We start from the raw sequence: 26,935 nt of genomic DNA, 5'->3' as shown, positions 1-26,935 counted from the left end.
CCATTCTAGCAAATTATTGAACCCAAGGAGGGGGTTGAGGGACCCCCAATTTATAGTCTGTTGATCTGAAGTACAGGTGAAAATCTGGGACTTATCAGTGTCTGAGGTCGGGGCGGGGGGCAGTCGTGTAACACCGAGGTCTTAATTTGTGAGATCGGATGCTAACTCCAGGTAGATAGTGTCAGAACTAAATTGAACTATAGGACACCCAGCTGGTGTCACAGAGAATTACTTGATGTAGGGGAAAACTCCCCACGCTTTTGGTGACCAGAAGTGTCAGAAGTGAGGTGTTCTGTGTGAGCAGTAAAGAAGGAAAACACAGGAATGTGTTTTCTCTAGACATCTGTGTGATGTCTTAAAGGAGGTGAGCAGGGGTCTTCAAGTCAGCGTTTGCGGCACTTTCTCAAGAACCTCATCTTTCGGATTCTTGACTTGAAAATTTGATTGAACACTAAAGTCAACACGGGTCTCCATTTATCTTAATAAAAAACTTCCTTTAAAACAATTTCCGCCCTTACAGCTGCCAGAAATATTTTTCAAAAATATTTATTGACTGCTGTATAAGGTTAATTGAAATGAAAGGATGATATGTTTTCCCTTGAAAAATAGTGGGCTTTTGACCTCTGCTTACAAAACAAATAACAGATATTTTATGCCTTCTTGATTTATTAGACAGATGAAACGGTCTTCCTTTTTGAATGATACTTTCTTTTCTGGTGGATTCTAAGCTTTGAACTATGTACCTGCTTTTCACTGCTTATTGCCTTTGCAAGACAATTCTGCTCCATGCAACTAATTGAATACTAGCCTTGACTTAATCATTTACAGACAAAGAGGATTCTTCTGAGGGCATTAAGGTCTACCACTAGCTTAAGACTTCTAGAGAAAGGAGCTGAAGCATGTTTTTCAATACAATTATGGTAACACAGACTTTGAAAATTAAGCAGATTCATTTCAAAACACTAAGGTACTTGGACCAGAAGTGGAAAAACACAGAGACTGTTAAATAACACACACACACACACACACACACACACACACACACGGAGGGCATTGACACAAGTGATACAGAGGGAAATAATTTGCATATGTAGGATGGTTGGAGGAAAGTCTTTGCCTTAGAAGAGATAGAAGAATGAGGAGAAATTGCTATAGTAAAGCATTCTTTCCACATTAAGATTTAAATAAAGTATCACCTATTTCCTTCCCTTCCATCAGTTTTTTATTCTTCTTTTCTTACTTCATTCCATCCACCGAATGACTACTCTGGTTTAGTTATTCCATCATATAATCTCCTCTTCTTCCTTCCCTTCAGTGACTTTATCTTGCCTCCCCCTCTAATTCATCTTCTTTTCTTCCATCCATTCTCCTCTGGTCCTGTGTTGTCAGGTGAGCTCTGACATCCTTGCATGCTCTAGCTCACTGAAGCAATTATGGTGGCATGCCATGACAAATGCTTTATAATAATTTACTTGGTCATAAGTAGTGAAAAAACTATAAATCAAAATAAAATTCTTTTTTCTTAAAAGGCAGGGACCCTACAATTTTACTGAGTTATAGCTCTATTTTTGTATAATCAACTAAGTAAATATATTAGACTTTTTTTAAAGATGTTTAAAAGAAGCCTTTTATTAAGCACAAACAACTTTTAATACATTATCAATACAAATAGGAAAATGTCTTTTAATGAATATGATATACCAAAAATCTGAAGGTTTTCTTCATACTGACACAATAAAAATAATCAATTTTGAAGGAGAATTACAAAGTAAAATTTTAAGGACACCACTGTCTACTAATAACAGTTCAACTATTGTCTAAATTTACTACATCACCTGGGGAGGAAGGGCAACAATTTTTTATAGAGAGAATTCCTAAACTCTTATTAGCACCATTCAAAGCTTATTATTATTTGTTTATCTACAAACTGACAGGTCAGGTAAAGCTTTAAAGCAAGTTTTCAGTGCAATGTTTACAGTTCCTTCTTTTAAAATACTTGGGAGTCTATGGTCTCAAAGCATGTTAAATAATTCTGCCTTGGTAGTTACAAGATGTTAACATGTGGAGAGAAATGTGTAATGGAAAGAAATGAGGCTTATCCTGGCTGTGAAATGCATCTTAACGTATTGTAGCTAATGCTGTAGTATGCTGACGACATGCAGGATTATGAACTGCAGATCTGTGGGAAGAAGGCAGCTATTAGCTCTCTGTAGTCATCATTTCAGGATGTCTCAGTTGCTGCCTTCTGAGACTAACTAGTTTCATCCTGTCTTTGATGTGTTCTGCAGTAGAAGCCATGTCACTTGGATTCCCAAATATTGTTCAGTTCCATCGGGATAAACTACAGGAACAGTTAGTCTATCTAAAAGTGATTTCCCAACTGCCTCAATTTCATCAAATTGCTCCTCATCATTAATAGCTTCAGGCTCTTCTGGACAGTCTTGCAAAATCTTTACAGCATTGGAGTGAAACGCAATAGCCATTGCCAGCCTATGTACCCTCTCTTCAGATGCTATTGTAAACTGTTTCCATACTCTGTTCAGTCGAGGAAGAGTATCCCCAGACGACTGAGAGGTGCAGCGCAAAGACTGGCACAGCACAACTGTGGCCTGCAGCAACTGTCTTCCATGGTCATAAGTGCTCTGTGCAACATCAACAAATTTTCTATGCTTCTCCAGTAGAACTTTCGTTTCCTGAGCATCATCACCCAGTCTGATGTGTGTCTTAAGAAGAGCATCCAGAAGTTCACTTAGCCATTCTACTGCCTGGGCAGCATCTTCTTCACATTTAAACAACTGCACCATCTGAAGCATCTTTAATCTTCGCACATCCACCAAGTCTTCACATCTTTGTTTCCTAAGCTGCATATCTTCCATCACTCCTTGTATGTGGTCCACATTTTCTTTATTTTCAATGGTTACATCCTTTCCATAGGCCCAGGATGCCTGATTGGAGATCTGATCCAGAAGACCTTGACCTTTTTCACACAAACCTTGCAATCCTACATCAACACTTTTCAGCTTCTCTTCAAGCAGTTTTAAAGTTTGCTGAATCGATGCTCCATCAGCTGGTGCTACATCTACGCACAACATCCCTAACAAGCCATCCAACTGCTGAGACAAATCTTGGGCAACACCATGAAATTCAAGAGCTGCCTGTAGGAGATTCTGCCTAAATTCCAGCTGACTGGCCTGTCGATAACAAACATCACTAAGTTGTTGCTGCAGCGACTTCAGTTCCACAAGATCTTCCTCATCCCCAGCATTTAAGAGTGCTGCAATTTGCTGATTAAGTTCCACATAAACTGCAAACCATTCACTGTGCTGGCTCTCAATCTCTTTGTGCTTCCGCTGTAGGGCTTGGGAAGCCCGAATGGAGTCTCCAGTCCCCCACTGGGCTCTCAGCTGTACTGATCCAGGCCCTTCAAGCCAGTTCACAACCTGCATCACCTTCTGTTGAATCTCTTCTAACTGTGTACGCTTACTACGTTGCCTACAAACTTCCTGGTAGCAGGTATATTGCTCTCGCAGTAAATCTAATAATTTCATAACCTGTGGCTGTGCAAGCAGTTCATCATCCATAGGAGACCATGAGACCCCTCCATCTGAGCCATTAAATCGACGCTGCGGTAATTCGGATAACAATTCATGCCCTGTCTGAAGAACAGTTTCAGGATCAACTGATGGAAGAAAGTTTAAATCCACAGACCTTTCTTTCTCTTGATTTCCTTTATCACTTACATTGTTAATCAGAGCAAGTTCATCTAATAATGATGTAGATTCCTTTGTAAACTTCTCAAAAACCAGCCTCTTATTTAACCAGTCCATGTGATCATAGGTGAGACTCCCACCAAAATCTTCTGTTAACTGGCATGGTCCTATATGATGAGTCAATTTATTGGCTGACACTAAAATAACCTCAAAGCCAAGTCTATCCTTTTCTTTCCAAAAACAAAAATGTGTTACTTTCTTATCCCAGAATTCATCTGGTTTTACTACACAAACAAGGGACACTTCAGCTGGAACAACATTCTGTAGCATTAAGACTACTGTTTTCACCACATTCCACTGGGATTTTCTGCCATCCACAATCACGGTAAATCCTCTAGCCTTACACTTTTCACTTGGAATGCTGAGTAGGTAGTCTAAGGTGACACTCAGCTCATCCATATTTGTCTGTTCCAGGCATAATGGAATTGTGAGAATGAGGCCACTTCGTCTGTCCTTTCCTCCTGAAAGGAAGGCTAGTTTTTTCTTCAGAATGGGTAATATTACTGAGGCCTCCATTTCACTCCAGTAAACTTCCTCCAGTAAATTTTCCTTTCTGGATGGCGCTGGCGCTGGTGCTGGCAGCTGGCGGCTCTGGGGCGGTGGGGAGGACGCCGGGACGCTAGAGAGGTGGGGGCAGAGGCGGAGTAGACTTCTTTTGTTAGCTTTTCCTTTCTTCTCAGCTATGACATACCTTCTTATTCATGGAAAAGATAAAATAAAATATGATAGAGATATTAAAGAGGAAAACTGTAACATCTGTATTGGGTTTTCATTTGAAAGCTTTTCACAGTTATACACTTTTTTTATGAAGTATTTTATGTAATGACTTGCCTAATTGCATATGGGATATTTGAGATCACTTATATTTAATGTTGTTAATGAGTTCTAATTTAATATAGTTGGTGAGATTATGGGTGTTGATTTGATTCAATATGAATAGCTCAAGTTTTGAAACTATATTTGTACTCAAACCACTTACTTGTAACTATACAGAAAGTGCTGTATACAGGAGATAAGGCCTCTCATTTCCTTCTCAAGCAGCTAATGTGAAGTGCTCTTCATTTGATATTAGGTTATGTATTTCAAGGTTTGGGGCATACATTTTTCACAATTTTTTACACAACTATAGTGTTTTATGCCCCAGGAAGCTGTCAATACTCTCTAACAATTTCTGGGAAAGTTTTGCAAACTGGAAGTATGTGTCTCACTGAGCCAAATTATCCATTTTGTTTTTGCATTTCTATGTCTTAGATCCAGAAAAGTATTGCCATGTTTGTTCTGAGTAATCAAGGAACATATCTTTTATCCATTTGGGGAGGATGAATTTCCCTGCCACAGCATTCCTTGGGGGAAACCAGAGCATTGAATGTGCCTTGACCCAGCCATACATCTTAAAATAGTCACTGTTGATTCAGTGTACACAGCACCTTCTTCAATATTTAAACATATTTATATATAGGCCTTCCCTGAGTTTAATGCCACTGCCACCCATTCCTCCTTATTTCTCACTAATCACTCCTTGAACTGTGCTCTGGAGCCACCAATTAATGTTCAAGAAATGCTAGTATGGCCAGATGAATACTAACTGCATGCATTAAATAACAATTTTTGGAACATATGGTTTGAAAAAGGAAGAAATGTACATGGAATTGAAAGACTAAAGTACTAGGTAGACAATTTTATTCACTAGAACTTTTTTATTTCATTTTTTCCTCCTCTCTCTCCTCCTTTTCCTCCTTCTTTTTCTTTCTTCTTTTCTGAATTTCATACCATGTATATCTCTGACTTCACATCGGTGCTTTTGGAGCAACATCCTCTTTAGAGTCCTTCACAGGACACTATCAGGAAGTGGCCTGAAGTGGTCTGGTGTTCCTACCACCAAAGAACATGATGGTGGAATTTAACAGGGGGTGTCCTGGGCAGTAGGACAGAAAGAAATGAGCATTGGGATGTTTTCAGAGTTCATTGTTTGGAAATCTATCTTCAGGGGTAGCAGTGCCTAAGCAAATTGCAGAAGCTAGAAATAAACATGGAGGTATGCCAGAAAACAAATGGCCCAATGACAAACTTTAGGCTGAGTCACATGGAAGTATTCAAATAAAATAGAAGGAACCTAAGCACATGTCAAAAAATACTCGAAACCAAGTTTCTACCTGTGAGATATCATTTTATTAATTAAAAAGGCCCACCTGGCTTCTAACTTGTAATTGAAGGTTATCTGTCAACCTGTTGTCATCAACTCAGAGGAAAGTAAAATAACTTACCAAGGAATTGCTGCTGTTTGTTTCTCCATTTTGAACTTTATTAACTATTTTTCCTTATGATACTCAATTTGATTAAACAGAAAATATGACATCTATTAAAATTACTCTTTACTACCATTTTAGTCATGTAGGATTCTTTTGACTTATTGTGATTATCATTCTACTCTTATTAGGTTCTAGATACAACCGAGGAAATTATGGCCACAAATCAGCTTCTCTACAAAGCTAGGTTGGAAATGCACTTGATTCATGGTGGTCTCCATTTATGGCAGGTCTCAAAGTTTTGATAATTTAATTAATAGTTTGCTTCCAGAAGTTGGAAAAGTATTACCTACTCATCTGAGACTGTAGGCTGAGTTCCTGCAGGAAAATTAGTTCATATGACAAAGCACTACTATATTATTTTGGTGGGTTGGCAGCTGATGTGTTACTGTAAAAGATAATGAAGAGGATTATGTGTATAACAAAGTAAAAGGAAAGGATAAAGAAAGATAGTTGTTAGAAATTTTTAAAAATAAGCAATATAATGAATGACCAAAGAGGGATTTTGTTCTTTTCCTCTTTCATTTATTTCCTTACAATGCTCAAATTCTTTCTTAGAAGACAAGTCTCAACCCAGGGAACTTTTTTAACATTATGTTCATCATAAATTTGTACCAAATACTCTATTGGTTTTAAAAACCAATAGCAATCTTCCTGAAAACCTTTGGAGTACAGTAATTAAAAAAAATACATTATATCATATCTTCAATCTCAAGGAGTTTATTTAAGTAGTTTGTTATTGATGTACATCTCACGACAATTCTACAACATATTGAGGAAAACAAATTTAGCTCTCTTTACTGACATATTTATTGTTTTAATTTAATTTTTATTCTCTATCTTCAAGGACTTGATGAGCTATCATAGACTTTATAATGCTAGTAGAAAGCAGAGTTCATGGCTCCAGGGCCTCATGACCTGATGAAGGATAAACAATAACACAAATATATAGTTAACAATAAACTTAGGATACAGGTATATACGCATGTGTGTGTGTGTGTGTGTGTGTGTGTACTGTCTGGGGAAATAACCTTCCACGCAACTGCCATAAATGTAGTTCAAATCACTTTGCCTTCTTGACTTGATTGCTTTAACAGGTTCTTACTGACCTTTTTGCCCTCTCCTCCTGCCTCCACATCTATCTATTTTCACCATTATCATCAAAGCAATTGTTCTAAAACACAAATATCATTATATCTCACATGTATTTAAACTAATGAATCACAATTGCCCTTAAGATAATGTTCATCATACTTATCAAGGGTTGCAGGATCCTTCAGTACAAGGCTTCTCACCCCTATACCTTCTGAGCAATTGCCACCCACTCCTCTTCCTGCTCTGTACCACTCAGTTCAATTACTCCCAATGTCCTGAACATCCTTAACCTTCCTCAGCCCTCAGCTTTTGCATGAGTCATTGTCTGAGTAAAGCATTTTTTTCCTTCTCCCCCTCCTCAGAATTTGCCTGGCTAAACAGATGCATTCTTGACATCTCAGCTTGGATGAGCAGACTTATCTCTACAACACCCTTATACATACTCAAGCATACATGGCAAATGCTGGGTAGTGCTTCTCTTTTACATGGACTCCAATGCTATTCTCTATTACCCACCAGTAGCCATCATTGCTTTATGTTACTGTTGACCTGAAACAATAGACTACCAGACATTTCTCCAGCAAAGATCGGTTTGTTCGGAGTCAGCAGAGAATTGCAATTTAGAGTCTAAAACCATTGTGAGTCATGTGCAAATCTCACCACAGCAAGGGATGGAAAACACTTTATAGAAAGGAAAAAGAAGTGGGAAGGGCTGTAGTAAACAAAGAGTACATGGATTTTCATTGGCTGGGTCCTTTCGTGAAAAGAAGAGGAGTCTTTCTTCTTCCTTTTTGACTCTGCCGTTGTCACAGAGTTATGACAGCTTCCTCTTTTGGTCTCCTAACTCTAATTGAGACTTCCATTTATTAATTTTTTACATTATTATTTCCTATTTATTCATCTGGATCCCTTACTAGGCTCTGGGGTAATGAGGCAAGCACAGTTTTGACCCTATTCATTCTTGTACGTAAGGTCTAGTACATTGCATAGCATATAGTAGAGTAAAATAAATGTTTATTGAATGAATAAATGAAAGAAGCAATCAAGCAGGTGTTATTTCATGTAACAGTCATAATTATAAAGATCATTTGAGACACTAAAGCAAAATGGTTCTATTTTCTTAGGAAAACCTTTTAAGACAGATACGTTTGCAAGTGTAGGAGAATGAGGACACATAATTAATTTTTGATTCTCAGGGCAAAGACCAAATATATGCTAACCTCTTCATGTAATTTGTATGGTGACTGTCTGCCAGGATCCCCAAACTCAGCCCTCCATTCCCCATACCACAAGATATACTTATTTTAGTTTTCTGGTTTAGGTATTTCGTGAAATATTGAAGCATTAATTTTATAACAGCAAAACTAGAGGGTAAGCCACTAGAACTATTATTAATTAATGAAACCTGCAAATAAGCACACCTTGAAAAACTTAATAAAAAAAAGTGTTACTCTACAATTCCCTTGAAAAGTTCCTGTAAAATTTTTTCCTTCAAATTTTGCTGCCAACAACATTATGGTGGAAATAACATGGTGTTACAATAAGAAAGGTTATAAAATGTTATAGCCCAATATTTTAGAGTGTCCTGGGATGTAAAAAGGTATAAGGAATTCTCAAAACTTTTACTGCTATATACTATATGAAATTGATAAAGTACTATTGATAGAAAAGAAGATAGTTTCATTTTTTTGTATGCTGTTTGTATGATTCTGTCTGGCATGTGTAATTCAGATTTACAAATAAAACAAATGAATTGGAAAAAGAACCATGCTCAGTTTCCAGTTAGATTTACTTACTGGGACTTTGCAGAAGTATATCACCCATCCTTCAGGCTCAGAGTCTGTCAGGTTCGCATTTTAGTTCAAAGTTCCACACACATTTCTTTCTACATGTATGTATCCCTGTATGTTTGTTGAACAAAGTTGAACAAAAGACATTTGGAATATATATAATAAGAATTTAAAATATTTCTAAAGTTAGCTACAGTCTTTTAAGTATATATTTACCAACATATTTAGAAAAATCTGACCTTTGTGTTTTATATGACCAAGCAATCAAAATATAGCAAATGTCATCTGAAACAATGTGCAAATCTAGAGGTTGTATCAATTTAATTCAGCTGCTTCCGCAAACCAAAAAAGGCAAGTGTATTGAAATAGTTCAGAACACTGGTTTTGGAGTTTGATGACCTGGATTCTAATAACAGATCTGCCACTTAATAGGCATCTTTAGTTTTGTAAGCATCAGCTGCTTCATTTAAAAATGAGTATACACATATAGCTGATTTGCTTCATTTTACAGTAGAAACTAACAACATTGCAAAGCAAATACTCCAATAAAAAAGTGATAAAAAATAAACATAAAATTAAAAAAATTTTTAAAAAGAGTATACAAACACCCATCCCATAGGTTTGTTTTGAGTATAAATACAACAATAAATGCAAAATGTTTAGCATAGGATCTATCACTTCATAAACTGCTAGATACACTTCCTTTACCTCTTTCTTCCTCAACTTGTAGGAGGAAGTTGTTGATAAACAGGAAAAATAACATAAAGTTACTCTGGAGTGTGCAATATAATTTTGAGTTAGCACATATCCTTATTAACATAGGCTTTAATATCGGAAGGTTTGAAGCCCAAACAAACTAGGAGACCTAGCATAAGTCACTTACAATTTGTAGATTTCTACCTGTTAATTCGGGAAAACAACAGCTACTTTTCCTAATTAAAGTAATTGCTATTAAAGGGAATTTTAAAATACAAAGTGTTAAATAAATGAAATGGACACGAAACACACTCCAGACTGTGCCAGTTTGTACTTAGTGACCTGCAATTTTAAATTGCTATGAGACATCACAGGATATTGAAAATATGGAAAGCAAGAGCCAGATAAGTGGAAAATTAGTTCTGGAAATAATGTTTGTTCAGGTTGTTAGAGCAAGTCCATTTTTTCCCTGAGGCAGATATTTTGAAGGTTGTACTAGCTTCATTTTCCAGAGAGAAGGGTAAAAAAATGAAGCTAATCTTATCTCTTCATGTGTCATGTACCTTAGGAGCTGGTCAATAAACATTAATTGATGGAGATGATATTGCAAGGACTATGTTTTGTGAAATTGATTCATAGAAGTCAGCCTTAGGCAGTTATACCAATGTGATTGGATGTTTCCAATATCTTTTATTTAATTCTCTCTTTGTAAGAACATGTCGAAATAAATGTGTTTGATTGGGAACCTGAGCATCTTTCTTTCTTTCTCCTTCCCTCCCTCCTTCCTTCCCTCCTTTCCTTCCTTCCTACCTTCCTTTTTCCCTACCTTCCTTCCTTCCTTTCTCCCTTCCTCCCTCTCTCCCTTCCTCCCTCCCTCCTTTCCTCTCCCCCTTCTCTCCTTCCAGCTCTCTTTCTGTCTTCTTCTATTACCTGTTTATACAGTGTACAATTAAACCATAACACTATTGGATGGGGACAGCAGTTAGATCCGTTTTGATCGCTTTTTATAGTTAGCCCTTGAAAAGTCTTACCTAACAAACGTAGAAAGGAGAGGAAGGAGGGACCAAAGCTAATGTTTTTTCTTCCTATTGCCATTCACCATTCATAGAAACTCAAGGTTCAGGTGGTCTTTTTGAAAGGTCCATTTCGTGGAAAGTTATATGAATGTCAGGACTTGTACACACCGGCACTGGACACACTCACCTTTGAGAGAACATGGCCCAGAGGCTGGTCTGAACTTTCATTTTTAAAAAATAGCTGCTTAGGGACTTCGCTGGTGGTGTAGTGGTTAAGAATCCGCCTGCCAATACAGGGTACATGGGTTCAAGCTCTGCTCCAGAAAGATCCCACATGCCTCAGAACAGCTAAGCCCATGTGCCACAACTACTGAGCCTGCGTTCTAGAGCCCGCAAGCCACAACTGTTGAGCCCACATGCCACAGCTACTGAAGCCCATGTGCCTAGAGCCCGTGCTCCACAACAAAGAGAAGCCACCACAAGGAGAAGCCTACGCACCACAATGAAGAGTATCCCCTGCTCGCTGCAACCAGAGAAAGCCTGAGCACAGCAACAAAGACCCAACACAGACAAAATAAATAGATAAATAAATAAATTTCTATATTAAAAAAAAAAGCTGTTTAAATCCTTGGAACACCATCTCAGCCCAGCCTGTGCCTGACTCAATCCCTGGAATAAATTCTTGCCTCACCTGCTTCCCCATTATTCCATACCCTTAAGCTCACACAGAAAGGAATACTTTTGATCACATAAAATCATGATCTGAATAACTCATTTTTAAAGTTTTTGTTCATCCCAAGAGTTTTGTTTTTCATAAAATGCAACTAATTAGAGAGGTAGGTCATGGAATTCCAGATTATAATGTCAACATGTTTACCATGAGGCTACAACCTTGTAGAGTGGACAAAAAGCCCCGCTTATTGACATATTTCATTTTTATATAATTTAATATTGATTTTTCATGTTTTGTTTTCCCTGAAAGCCTAAGTTTGGCGGGTTTCTTGAATTATCAGCAGTTTTTTTTTTTTTTGGAGATTCCTACAATCACATAGTAAATCAATTCAACAGACAGATTCGAGTCTGATCTATGTGCAAGGAAGGGGCAGGAACGAACAGGACGACCTGTGAGAAGCTCAAGTGTGATGGAGAAAGTCAAGCTTACAAATAACTAATATACCTGATAAAAAGCCTTAGACAATAGGAACAATACACATTTTCTAGAAGACTAGAAGAAGGAAATACTGTTTTTCACTTAGTGAGACTAGTGCTTTTCATGGAGTACCTACTTGAAAATTTTCTTCATTTCCTGGGTGGTAGTTTGGCTTAGATTTTCTAGCTGTCCATCTTCTAGCATGGGATTTTCTGTTTATGTGTTCAGAACAGGCTATTTTTATTATCCCTTCCTGGATATGCAAGAATTTGTCTTTGTTTCTGTCTCTGTCTCTTGCTCTCTCTCTCTCTCGTTCACCTTTAAAATCATAACAGTTTACCAGGAAATGTCTTGGAATTTATGATTTTTTATCACTTATTCTAGAGACATGGTGTACTCCCTCCTCTAGACTTGGATTCAAGTTTTCTTTTTATTTCTGAACAGTTTTCTCAATTACAAATTAAAATACTTTATGTTTCAACTGTTGTCTTTGTGAAGGCCACATCTTTCATTTTATGTATTTTTAATTTCTTATTCATTTTCAGTCATTTTGTTAAATTTTTTCTTTGTTAATTTTTTTGCCCTCTCTGGCACTTACTGTCCATTCAATTATATAGACTCCCCTTTTTTAAATCTCAGCGTGACCTTCATTTTTGGTACCATTTTATCTTTTTTTCACCTTTTCTCCTTAGCAGCAATGTCAGTTTATTTTTCATGTCCTTCCCCTCTTTGCCATGACATTTTCCCTTTATTTACTTTGTGCCTCTGTGTGTGTGTGTCAGAGAGAGAGAGAGAGAAAGGAGAGGGAGAGGGAGGGAAAACATGAGTACTTTGGTTTAATTTTCCTTATTCCCAGATTTTCCTTATTCCTAAGGATATGGGCCTACTCACAACTCAGTCTTCTCCAATGGGCTACAGGTTTGGATAAGCCCTTCAGTGATGGGACATCTGTAAATTCCTTTATCCTGGCATCTCTAATCTGTAGTATCTAATAGGGTCCAAATATCTTCATTCAACAACCCATGCCCCTTGGTGTCATTGGTCCTAACAATGGTGTTGGCTCTGTCCCTCACGGTGAGGCACCTGGCCTGGAACTCTCTGGGTTCTTCCAGTCTTGTCTACACCTACAGCAGCAGGCATGTCTGCTCTAACATTTACTTATTCAGACAACTCTCCTCATACATTGGGCCTGTGGTTATAGTGTGCCCTAGATTAACTGAGAGTTTATGTGTCTATTTCTCATCCTCCCTCTAAGCTCAGAGGGGTAAGGGAGATAAAGGTCCTGATCCTGTCATCTTAAATGTAAAGTCCCCAGAGTCTTTCTTTAAAATTCTATGTCTAATTTTATGACATTCGTTGGGGGAAAATGGTAAAATAGAGTTGTCAGTTTTTGTAGTCAGGAATCTTCTCTGAGAATTATTGATTTGTCTTGCATACTCTTGACAACACAAACACAATGCAATGAAAAGAATAGTAGCTAAGGTTTGAATATGCTTACAATACATCAGGTGCTGTCCTAAGCCTTTACATATATCAACTCATTTAATTTTCACAGTCACCTTATGAAATAGATGCTATCTTAGGCCAAACTATCATTCAAGATGATGAAAATACATAGATTGGGGGTTGCCATGTGCACTGTAACAGAGATTATGTTGTATTCAGCAACATAACCTGGCCAGATTTATGATTTAATTTTTACTGTTGCTAAGTGTGTTTCTCTGAGTCAGATGGAGTGGTGGAATCAATAACAGATATACATAACTTTCCTTACCAACTGGTTTTTTAAAAAGAAATGTGCTAATACATAATGACCAGACTTGAGAGTGAAGGGAGCAGGGAAGAGCTAGGCCTTTTGTAATTGACAGGAGCCACAGGGGTGATGTTGGATGGATCTGGCCAGAGTAGCTGAATGTATGCTTTGCTTTATCAGAAAAAGCTTTGGTGCCCAAGTCAATTACTCATGATCTCCTTGATGAGAAAAAATTAAATAACTGAAACAAATGCCCGGATCAGCAGATTTCTAATCTCATATGTATGAATAACATCTGATTCTTACCAGCTAGATCCCAGTGTTCTCAGTATGATAATATTCTACCTTAGGATGAGGAATGAACAGTGAAGCAATGAAGAGATTTGGGCCATTACCATGTATTCTTTTAAAATATTTTCCACTTATTCACTGCACCTGGTGTGGAGGGGTACCCCTTATTTTCTAATTAGACTCCTGGTGATGACAGGTGCTTTAGTTGAAACATTTAGGTGGTCCAGGAAAAAATAAAATTGATTGTCTGTCCATGAAATTAGCCCAGAAGCCATGCTATGATATTTCTTTTCTGCATTATTTTTAGTATCAACTTCACACTGATTCATATGGTGCTTAACACAATAACTCTTACATAGTAGAAAACCTATAAATGTTTTTTTGATTGGATGTAAATTCTAGCATGGGTTAATTTAAGGTATTACCCTCTTTGTGGTATTTTGCCTGATCAGAATTCTTGATCAAAGTAAGTATAACACTTACCATCATTATATGACTAAAGAAAAGAAAATCCATTGAGAAAAGACCCACAAATAGCTTCTTAGACTTCTTGCTGTATGAGATGTTGTAGTGGTTAAGATTACAGGCTTTAGAATCAGCTGAACTGTATTTGAATTCCAGATCTACTGCTATTCCTTATTGTGAGAATTTAGATATATTACTCAACTTCTTTGAGTCTTACCGTCTTCATCTCTGAAGTGAGGTTAACAACATGTATTTCTAAGAACTTTGTGAGGATTATCAGAGGAAAAAAATGAATTAAAGCACCCTTCCTTGAGGTCTTACATTTATTGAAGAAATGAAAGAGAGAATACTATCAAAGAACTTAAAGTTCAAAAATCTGAATAGTTCAAGTTGAAAACAGAATTCCTGAACTTCTGCTAATGCCCTCTTGCTTTTTATAGGGCTAAAAGTATTACCAAGTCCAAGCTTGTACTGCTCACCATAGGACAGGCCAATAAATCGAGAGGTGGTGTGTTGGGGCCAGGAATAGTGACTTTATTCAGAAAGCTAGCAAATAAGATGGTGGACTAGTGTCCCCAAAAACCACCTTACTGAGTTAGAATTCAGGCTTCTTTTATACTAAAAGGGGAGAGGGTATGGCTGATTGTTGCAGACTTCTTTGTGCCAGAATCCTTTATTCTTACAACTGTCCACATAGGTCTTGTCACAATTTATGTTCCTATAAACCTCCAAAGTAGGCATTTCTAATTGTGAATCATTTATTAATTTGTTGTATAAGAGTAAGATGAGAGAACACAGTAGAGGAAACAGAAAAATTAATTAAAAATAAGTATTTTGAATCGTTATAATTTTACTTCTATCCAATGTCCTGCTCTTTAAAAGACTTCCGGTACTAAATTTTACTTGGAAGAATTTAATCAACAAAGCTAGTGGCTACATTGCCAGAAACACATTTGGCTTTGTCAAGCAGCAAGTATTTCTCTTTAAGTGTTCACCAAACAGCACCATTTGGAGTGAGGAAGTAATTGACACTGCTTTTAAATCATGTTCTTAAATATATATTTTTAACACAGTCAATTTTAGTAAACTGGATTGTTTTTCTCTTCCTTTTGCAGAAATTGAAGTTCAAAAGATTGTCAGTTCCTTTTAAGTTTCATGAAGGAAAATGCTTTGTACTCTTTATAATAGGAAAGGCAGACATTACCCAAACTCAAAGCAAACTAAACTGATTTTGCTGCAACATTTTCAGGCTATAGCAACATACTTGAAATAATCAGTTATTTTTGATTTACTTCTTTCCTTTAACCAAATTTTTGCCAGTGATTTTGAACACATTTATTAATGTTTCACTGCATAGTATCTAGTGTTCCTATTGTTTTTGCTATTTTGTTTGAAAATAACAAAAAGCCTGCCCCAGAGGATAAGAGACAATAAATTTTATAAACAAGAAGGTTAAAAAATAGTATGTTCACTGTTTTATTTCTTTAAAAATCTGTGATTTAGGGGAAAGAATACAGTGAATCATGAAACCCAATCTACAAGATCAAGGCAATGAGACCTGGTAAAAACTATCAAAGGTGCAGAGACTATATTATGGCCAATATATAGTGTGGATCCCTATCAAACCCTGTGAAATCATGCAGCATCTGGGTCAGTTTTAATCTGTAATTGGAGTTTCAACTTTATTATTGGAATTTTGTTTTCCTGTTAACTAGAATACTAGTTAAGGATATAAGAGTTATAATTAAATCCTAGTTCTGACCTTCATTGGTTTCTAGTCAAAAAAACTCCTAAAGCATTAATTTCCTTGTCTTTACAGTGTGAATAAGAAAAAAATAAGTAACTCTTCCAGGGTTGTTTTAAGCTTTAAATGACTTAAATAGTGGAAAATGCTCAGCACAGTTGCTTGCACATTCAACTCTCAGAAAGTGTTAGCAATTGTGATATAGCAGAGGCTATATCACACTTCCAACACCCATCTTCTCATTCTTATGGGAGGATTTTCCCTCCTACCACAACAGGATGGATAGCTTATCACTCTCTGGGATGGCTAGTAATCTCATTAACTAAGAAAGGAAATATAAAAGGATGAAATTTAGGTTTTATTTCTTTATTTTTTAGGTGAAATGGAATTAATTGAATGAAAAATGTTGCCTTTGGCTGTGTTATGTTGGTAGTTCTTGCATGTGAGAAGAAAGGGAGACCCATGGGTTCATAAACTGGATGTTTTAAATGAATTTAACCACTTGAAAAAATAATTTCCATGGCAGCAATGCATTAAAAATGAATAGTAACAATGAGCATCTACAAACATAAATATTCTTTCAATTTATAAATTGATTTTCTCATGTATTATCTCTTTTAATTCCTATAGATACTCTCCTATTTAGCTATTATTATCATTTTTATTTATCAGATAAGAAAGGCTTTGAACAGAATTCAGAAAGCATCTCAAAAGAAAATTAATATTTAGACATTAAGTCAAAAAAAAATGAAATTTTATATTACACCACAAAGTGAAAGTACAATTACTGAGCACTAATATGTGAGGTGCTTTCATTTATATTGCCTAGTTTAACCCTAATAACATAAAAATATGGTAACTGTTAACCTCTTTTGAAAATGAAGAAATCAAATCACAGATAAGATTGTACAACTAGTAAATGGCAATTCTGCATTCAATTCCATACTCCAAAGAACACGTTATTCTCTTTTACAAAATTACTCATTTATTTTTTAATTGAAGTTGTCAACCCATATCCATTTTAATAAACCAAACAGATGAAGGATTAACATTCTCATGTGGCCACTTCTTTATTCTTTCTGAGTTTCCCACTCTCTGAGTTTTAAGCTCTTTAAGAATTTCTGAGAGGGTGTTACTCAATATTAAAATCTTACATGGCAGTTGGAGACAAAATCCCCTTAGTTAGGGAATTCCCTGGTTGTCCAGTGGTTAGGACTGTGCACTTTCACTGCTGAGGGTGGGAGAACTAAGATCCTACCAGCCACACAAGGCATGGCGAAAAAAAATGTAGATTAAAAAAAAAATCCCCTAAGTTAAATTCTGCCTCAACCATTTATTAGGTTGATGCCCTTGAAAAATTTAACAGATGTCTGAGCCTTATTACTTCTAATTTGTGGTATTTCCCAAAGAGTCTAGGTTCATGCATCATTTTGTCCCATGTGCCCTGGGAGTTTTGTGTTTCTCACATGCCTTGCCTGACCACACTTTAGTTGCTCCATGGCATGTGGAATCTTCCCAGAGCAGGGCTCGAACCCATGTACCCTGCATTGGCAGGTGGATTCTTTACCACTGCGCCACCTAGGAAGTCCAACTGACCACACTTTATAAATTAGATCCACCCCCGACTCCCCCCTCCAAAAAAAAAAGGTTTATTATTTTTTTTTATATATCTATCCTGGTATCCTATAATGTGTTACATTTTGAAATTCTTTCTTTCATTTATTTTATTTACTTTTTTTTTTTTTGGTCTTTTGTCTCCATGGAGTTAAGGACCTTGTCTGCACGATAATTATTTTATGCCCAATGCTTAGTTCTTTTACTGGCATGAAATCAATACTCAAAAACTATTGGCTGAATGGAGAAATGATTGAAATTACTGGTGTTCAGTTTGAGTAAAACTAGAAAATCAATAACATTAATAGATTGTTTCCTTAATCTTACTCTGATTGGTGCGTGAGACATAACTCATTTGTCTCTAAGTGAGGTGGAACATTTGTGCTGATTTAGTGTGTTAAGATCTGCTATTTTCCTGATGTAAACCTGTTTCTTAATGGCATGACCACAAAAAATTTTTCTAAACATTCCTACAAAAACTAAAATAAGCCAAAAAGTGATGTGTGATAGTGTTTACATCTCTTAGAAGCATAAAGAGAGCAAAGAATAAAAAAGACACACATTCTGAATAAAACTTATTATGGAGGATTGACACTGTCTTTTGAGAGTTTATTTCCAAACAAAAATAAGTATTGTAAACTCTTCAAGATATGGTAACAATTGGAGTATTAAAGATCTTAACATTTTAAGACTAACATACAATTATTTTGAGGTGCTTGACTGTCAAATGTCCTGGGAATAATGAAGACAATTCCTTCATCAGCTATCATGTGTGAATCATAAAACATCATTTTATTAGATTTTAAGATGTTTATTATTTTGTTTAGACTCTATAATAAAGACTATTAAATAATATTTTCACAATATAATAGTGTTACTTCTTTATAAAATAATATAAAACATTTTCCTGCAAATTAATACAGGCTGATATAATTCTATTCTAATCAATATTTAAATATATTTACATGTAGTCACTAGGGCTTCCCTGCCTTTAGTGTTACTGCCATCCAAAAGCCATATCAAGTAGGGAAGAGCTGACATGCTGACAATATTGTTTTCCTCAATATTGATGAACATGTAATATTTCTCCATTCATTTAGCTCTTTTAATTCTTTAATCGAAGTTTTATAGTTTTCCTCATAGAGATCTTGTGCATATTTGTTAGATTTATACCAAAATATTTCATTTTGGGGGGTGCAAATGTAACAGTGTTATGTTTCTAATTTCAATTTCCACTTTTTTACTGCTAGTATATAGAAGAGTGATTGACTTTTGTATATTAATATTGTATCCTCCAACCTTTCTATACTAACTTATTGGTTCCAGGAGGGATTTTTTTTTTTGCCAATTTTTTTAGATTTTCTAAAAAAAGATCATGTCATCTGCAAGCAAAGACAGTTTTATTTCTTCTTTCTCAATCTGAATCCTTTTAATTTCCTATTCTTGTCTTATTGCATTAACTAGGACTTCCAGTATGATGTTGAAAAGCAGTGGTTAGAGGAGATATGCTTGAGTTGTTCCTGATTTTCATGGAAGAGCTTTCAGTTTCTCACCATTAAAAAAAATGTTTTTGATAAACTGGAAGGCATAGTACAAATGATTTTGTGGAGGCATTTTGAGATAATTGAAGGTACTGTTGACCTCTGAATTCCATGCAACAAACTTTATAAGGTACTCACTAGTTCAGAAAACCAGTGAATCTATAGTACTCAATCTGTTCTTTCTTAAAAAATTTTTTGCAGAATTTTGAGTATTCAACAATTTGTCCTTAGGTAATAATAGCTAGCATCATACTCAACACTGAAATGTTGAAAGCTTTATTTATAAGATCATGAAAAAGATAAGTATGTCCAATCTCACCACTTTTATTCAACAGAGTACTGGAAGTCCTAGACAGAACAATTAGTCAAGACAAAGAAATAAAAGGCATACAAATAGGGAAGGAAAACAAAATTGTTTTTATTTACAGATAATATGATCTTATATATTAAAAAGACTAAAAACTCTACCCCAAATCTGTTGGAACTAATCAACAAATTTAGCAAAGTTGTAGGATATAAAATCAATATACAGAAAGCAGTTGCATTTCTATAAACATTAGCAACAAAATATCCAAAAAAGAAATAAAGAAAACTATCCCATTCACAGTAGAATCAAAAACAATAAGATATTGAGGAATAAACTTAATCAAGGAAGTTAAAGATCTGTATGGTAAAAACTACAAGACTTCGATGAAAGAAATTGAAGACGATGTCAACAAATGAAAGCTATCCCATGTTTATGGATTGTAAGAACTAATATTTTTAAAATATCTATACTACCCAAAGCCATGTATAGATTCAATGCTATTCCTGTCAAAATTCCAATGACATTTTTCACAGAAATAGAAAAAAACAATCTTAAAATTTGTGTGGAATCACAAAAGACCTCAGATGGCCAAAGCAATCCTGAGAAAGAAGAACAAATCTGAGGCATAACACTTTCTGAATTCAGTCTATACTACAAAAGTATAGTAATTAAAAATAGTATGGTACTGGCGTATATATAGAAACATAGACAAATGGAACAGAATAGAGAACCCAGAAATAAAGCCCCCAGTATATGGTCAACGAATATTTAAGAGAGTCAGGAACACTCAATGGATAGTCTCTTCAATAAATGGTGTTGAGAAAACTGGATAACTACATGAAGAAAAATTAAGTTGTACCCCTATTTAATACCACTCACAAAAAGTAACTCAAGATAGATTTAAAACTTAAACACAAGACCTACTACTGTAGAACTCTTAGAAGAAAATATAATGAAGAAGCTCTTTGACTTGGATCTTGGCAATGATTTTTTTGTTGTAATATCAAAAGCAGAAGCAACAAAAGCAAGTGGGACTATGTCAAACTAAAAATCTTCTGTACAGTAAGAGGAAAAATCAACAAAATGAAAAGGAAACCTACAAAATGAGAAAAAAATTTGCAAATCATATATTGAATAAGGTGTTAATATCCAAAATATATAAATATAACTCAATAACAACAACAACAACAACAAAACAATCTGATTAAAAAATAGGCAGAGGAACTGAATAGACTTTTTTCCAAAGGAGACATCCATATGGCCAAAAGGCACATGAAAAGATGTTCAACATCACTAAACATGAAACTGCAAAACAAAACCACGATGAGATAATACCTCACCCCGGTTAGAGTGGCTATCATCAAGAAGAGCAGATAAGTGTTGGCAAGGATGTGGAGAAAAGGGAACCCTTGTGCACTCTTGGTGGGAAGTTGTTTCATCTACTATGGAAAACAGCATGGAGGCTCCTCAAACATTTAAAGATAGAACTACCATATGATCCTGCACTCCCACTTCTGAATATATATCCAAAGGAAATGAAAACAGGATATTGAAAAGATAGCTGCACTCTCATGTATACTGAAGCATTATTCACAATAGCCAAGATAGGGAAACAGCCTGTCTGTCAATGGATGAATGGATAAAGCAGATGTGATATACATATTTAGCCATGAGAAAGAAGGAAATCCTGCCATTTGCAATACACATGGATCTTAAGGACATTATGCTAATTGAGATAATTCAGACATAGAGAAATAGTATATGATATCACTTATATGTGGAATCTAAAAACCTGAACTTGTGAAAACAGAGAGTTAGAATGGTTAGTTACCAGGGGCTGGGGTGGAGGGTTTGGAGAGATGTTGTTTAAGGATACAAACTTGCAACTAGTAGACAAATATCCTGGAGATCTGATACATAGCACAGTGACAATAGTCAACAATACTGTATTATAAACTTCTAAGTTGCTAAGAGACTAGAACTTGGTTGTTTTCACCACAAAAAAGAAATGATAATGTGATGTAATACAGGTATTAGCTAATGCTATGTTTGTAATCATATTACAATATATAAATGTATCAAAACAACACATTGTATACATCAAACTTACACATTGTTATATGTCAATTATATCTATAATAATATTAATAATGCCAACATCTATCAAATCATGAACTGTAGCTTTAAAATACTGAAACTTTCCTCAGAAACTTAGCCAATAGGTCAATAGATGTATAGAACCCTTTTAGAACTACCCAAATAAACATTCGTTAGAAAGATCAAAGTATTAGCTTGAGGTAGAATTAGTAGGAAAGTTTATATCCTCAAAAGTTGAAGGAAATAAGATGATCCCTTAGTAAAGTTTTAAGACATTACTGTCTCAGTGTATAAGTTTTCCCAGGAGAAGACAAAGAATCATTGATTATCTTTATACAGTAGGACAGCAAAGAATGTCAAATACATCTATCACAGTGGAGCATTTAAACAAAGGGACTAAGTAAAGCATTGTGTTTGGATCAGGCACTTCAGAAATGTGAGGGATAAATATTTTATTTATTGCTTGAAAATCTTGAGTGAACCTATAACCTTGATCATTTGTTTAGAAGTAAAAGAAATATTAAAAAGAACAGTACAAGGGATGATTACTTCCATTTTCCATAAAAATAATTCATGATTGGTCTGTGTACTCCTCAAGTTTCAGCTTTAATGTATTACTGAGAAATATTAGGTAGCAGTTTAGAAATGTTAATCTGGATTCTAACTGGCTCAGTGTCTATTATTTTATCAATATTAATAGATTCATTTGCTCATAAATATATTAGAACTTTACCAAATTCTCAATTACTTATCAATTATTATTTGACTAATATTTACTATAGGAGAACAAATATCAAAATGTCAGCTAGAAGGCAACCAAAGGTAGGGATTTTTTCTGAGAACTCCGTATACAATCTTTCAGCTAAATATTTTATTTGACAGTTTTAGTTACAGAGTAAATCTCTATCTGTAAAATTTGATAATAAATTTGATAGGCTAGTTTCATAGAAAAGAAAGAAGTGCTCTGATGTTAGTGGTCACAGAGGGAGAGTTAAAAGTTGAGACATGGAGAAGAATTTGGAATTAGTAGAGTTTCATACCGCTCAAGTAGACGTGTTCCAAGGGGTCTGCTCTTCTGTGATAGTGGAATTTATGGTAGAATTTTTGGCACTCTACAAGAAAGTGACATTTGTGTTGAGTTATTTCTAGGAAATTCAGGTGAGAGGGCTGTTGAGTGCTAAAGTCTCTTCAGAGCAGGATTTTTGGGTAGGTTTGGGGAATTAACACATTTTTTTGAGCCAACATTGATATTGGCTTTCCCAATGACCTTTTTGCTTACAAAATTGAAGTAAATGTATCAATAGCCCCTTAGGTCTTAGAGCATGGAATACCTTTAGATTCTATTTCTATTGGGGATCAATGATTTATCTGAAAGGCAATATTTTTATCTTAGACACCAGCTTTTCAATTTTTCTAGATGCCTTGAAAGTGTTCCACTACATGATAGAGACATACCAGATTGATAATTTCCCATCTCAATTTAGTCTTTCTAACCACATTCTCATTTTAGGTCTTAGATTATTTATAATATAAAGTAGAGGATAGGGGTGATTTTATGAGTTGTTGGGTCTAAATCAGTACCTTATCTGAAAACATCTTGAAGTCAGTTTCTAAAGTCTTTCAAGGGTACTTCCATTCCTTATTTAAAGCCTTGAATTCTGTCACATGAACTTTTAAAGGAAAAACATAAGATACATATATGTCTTTCCTGAGAATTATATGGTTGGAATTCTTAAATCCTTTTTAGTTTCCCACCCTGTAGCCTTCAACCAAATTTATCCATATGAGAGACTGACAATTAGGTACATTAGTTAGTATGAGTCTTACAGCCTTAGAAATAGGTGTCAAATCGTAATTTTTGTGGCAAGTTTCTTGTCTATGCTCTTGATTGTTTTCTTCTTCAAACTTTTTAAACAACTTTCTAAGGTATAATTTGTATACTGTAAAATGCATCAACTATAAGTGTAGTATCCAAAGACTCTTACTGCAAAGAGTTGTACAAATATTACCACACTCCATTTTATAAAACCAACATCACCCCCCAAATTTTCCTCATGCCCCTTTACAGTCAGTCTCTGCACTCTCCACTAGACTGAAGTGACCTCTGATCTGCCTTGTGTCTTTATAATTTTGCCTTTGCTAGAAATATCACATAAATGAAATCATACAACATGTACAATTTTACTTCTGGCTTCTTTCACTTAGTACAAGTTTGAGATCCTTCCATGTTGCACATGTATCAGCAGTTTGCTCATTTTTATTGCTCAGTTGTGTTACATTGGATGGCTACTCCATATTTTACTTACGCACTTATTGAGGGGCATTTGAGTTGTTTCCAGATTTTTGCTAACATAAATAAAATGGTTGCAAATGTTTGTGTAAAACCCTTTGTATGTACATCTCCCTTCATTTACGTAGGTAAAGATGAAGGATTAGAATAGCTGTTTCATGTAGTAGATGAATGTTTAATTTTTAATGAACTGCCAATTTTATTTTCCAAAGTGACTGTAACATTTTACATTCAAACTGGAAATATATGAGGGTTCCAGTTTCTCCACATCTATGCAAAATTTGGTCTTGTCATGTTTTTGGTTATAGCAATTCTCATGGATGTGGCATGATCTTAAATCTTGGTTTTAATTAGCAAATTAGTTGAACATCTTTTCATGTGTTTTTTAACCAGTCATATATATTCTTTGCTGACATGTCTATTTAAAACATTTGTCCTTTTTTATTTAAGTTTTATTGAATTATAATTGACATAGAGCACTGTACAAGTTTAAGGTATACAGCATAATGATCTGATTTACATACATCATGAAATCATTATCACAATAACTTTAGTGAAACTCCATCATCTCACATAGATACAAAATTAAAGAAATAGAAAAAATTTTTTCTTGTAACTCAGGTTTTACTCTCTTAACAATTTGCATATATACCATGTAATAGTGTTAATTATATTTATCATTTTGTACATTACATCCCCAGTGCTTATTTACCAGGATGAGTCAAAAATTATCCATACTCTGGCTGTAGACTTTATTTTAATTAACTTTTAGAAAAGACAAATACATCATTTTTTGACAGAATCTTCTTGCTTTACAATATACTTTGTCCATCTATCAACAAGCTTTCATATTCCCTCATTAAAAAATGTTTTAGGCTGAGCTGAGCCACGAATGCACTGCTGTCTCCACTTCTTCCTCAGAAGTGAAACTTCATCCTCATAGGGATGTTTTCAGGGAACCAAACAGGTGAAAGTCTGATAGAGCAAGATCAGGACTATAGGGAAGATGTTTTAACACCTCAAAATGAAGTAATCCATGACAGACTTAGGTTCCGAAAAGTTTGTGCAAGATAGATACCGAAACAAATGACAGAAGAGCATAAACAGAAGCTTTTGGATATCTGCAAACAAAATTTGGACCAATACTCTAAGGAAAGTGAAAGTTTTTCAAGAGAATCATTACTGGTGACGAGACATGGATTTATCACAACAAGCCTGAGAGTAAACAGCAGAATATGGAATAGAAACATCCTCAATTGTCAACCAAGAAAAAGTCAAAAGTCAACCATCAGCTGGAAAATTGATGCTTACAGTTTGCAACAGTGCTTATTACAGTGAGATGCTTATTGAACAGCTGAAGTCTAAACTTCAGATTAGACACAGAGGACTGCTATCCAAGGGCATTGTGATCTTGCATGACAATACACATCTGCACCTTTCTGCCCACACTGTCAACACTCTGCAAAAACTTCATTTTGAGATGTTAAAACATTCTCCCTATAGTCCTGATCTTGTCCCATCAGACTTTCACCTGTTTGGTTCCCTGAAAGCAGCCCTACGAAGATGAAGATTCGTTTCTGATGAAGAAGTGAAGACAGTGGTGCACTGGTGGCTTGCAGCTCAGCCTAAAACATTTTTTAATGAGGGAATATGAAAGCTTTTTGACAGATAGACAAAGTGTATTGAGAAGCAAGGAGATTATGTTGAAAAATGATGTATTTGTCTTTTCTAAAAGTCAATTAAAATAAATTCCACAGCCAGAGTGTGGATAATTTTTGACTCACCCTCGTATATCCCATCAGTGCACTCCCCTCTGGTCACTAGATTTATATGCTCTAGGGATGCCCCTTATGTGGCCTGTGTGGGTCCTTCTATTGTGGTAGACTGACTACTCTGTGCAGTCCTGTGGGCATGGTTGGCCCCCAGTCCAGTTGGTTGTCAGGTCCTGCCTTGTGTGGAGACTGCTGGCCACTGGTTGGTGTGGCCAGTTCATGAGGTGGCTAGCTGCAGAGCTCCAGGGGTTCTTGGGTCTAGTGTTGGCCCATTGGTGGGTGGAGACAGATTTTGGGGTGGGTGGTTGCAGGACCAGGGTCCTGGATCTAGTGTTGGCCTGCTGGTGGGTGGAGTTAGTTCCTGACATGGCAGTTGTGGGGTCTGGGGTGTCCCAAAAGCTGGTGCTGGCCTGCTGGTGAGTGGGGCTGGATCCTGGGGTCTCTGGCTGAAGGGTCTTAGGTATCTTGGAGCTGATGGTAGCCTGCTGGTGGGTGGGGCTGGTGCTTAGGAAGTCCTGGGAGTAGTGCCATCTCACTGGTGAGCAGAGACTTCACGCTGGTGGGCAGAAGTCTGTAGTCTCTGGCTTCTGGGCCCTTGGGTCTCAGAGCTAGTGTCTACATGCTGGTAGATGGGGCTGGATTCTGGGGCTGCTAGTTTCAGGGCCCAAGGTGTCCCAGAGCTGGTGTTGGCCTGCTAGTGGGCAGAGCCAGGGCTCAGGTGGTCCTTGAGCCAGCCTGCTGGTGTGTGGCCTGGGTGCTTATACTGCAGGCTGCCAGGCTGAGGTGGTCTGAGAGCTGATGCCCCACTGTTCCTGGGGTCTCTGGCTGCAGGGCCTTTGGGGTCCTGGGGCTAGTGCTGGTGCAGTGGTGTGTGGGGCTGGATCCTGGGATGGTTGTGGGTTCAGGGTGGGTCTTAAGGCAGCAGGCCTACTGGTGGATTGGGGCTGTGTCTCTCCTAACTAGTTGCTTGGCTTGAGGTGTCCCTGTACTGGTGGTGATGGGCTGGTGGGTGGGGCCAGGTCTCGGTGCTACTAAGCCAAAGGGAGCATTCCAAATTGGCACTTGCCAGCACCATTGTCCATGTGGTAGAAGGAGCTCGAAAAAATAGCCACTGCCAGGGTGAGCTCCAGTTGCCTCCTGCCTCTCCAGGAGGCTCTTCAAGATTAGCTGGTGAGTTCCTTTCAAATCACTGCTTCTTCCCTGGGTCCCAGAGCATGTGAAACTTTGTGTGCACCGAT

General features: G+C 36.4%; 1 protein-coding gene across 1 annotated transcript; it reads right to left on the bottom strand.

Moving 5' to 3' along the window:
* Nucleotides 1–2,261: 2,261 nt before the first annotated feature.
* LOC130857098 (SEC14 domain and spectrin repeat-containing protein 1-like) lies at nt 2,262–4,313 on the bottom strand. The gene has a single exon (XM_057742422.1). The coding sequence runs from the start codon at nt 4,284–4,286 to the stop codon at nt 2,262–2,264; it is 2,025 nt and encodes a 674-aa protein (XP_057598405.1). The 5' UTR covers nt 4,287–4,313.
* Nucleotides 4,314–26,935: the final 22,622 nt, after the last annotated feature.

The sequence above is a fragment of the Hippopotamus amphibius genome, chromosome 7 (genome assembly GCF_030028045.1).
Source record: "Hippopotamus amphibius kiboko isolate mHipAmp2 chromosome 7, mHipAmp2.hap2, whole genome shotgun sequence".
NCBI lineage: Eukaryota > Metazoa > Chordata > Mammalia > Artiodactyla > Hippopotamidae > Hippopotamus > Hippopotamus amphibius.
Note: the sequence above shows the minus strand (reverse complement) of the source record. Positions and strands in the feature narration are given on the sequence as shown.

Bases quoted from the DNA above. Each gene is read 5' to 3' on its own strand.
- LOC130857098 (XM_057742422.1), bottom strand. From the start codon at position 4,286: ATGGAGGCCTCAGTAATATTACCCATTCTGAAGAAAAAACTAGCCTTC.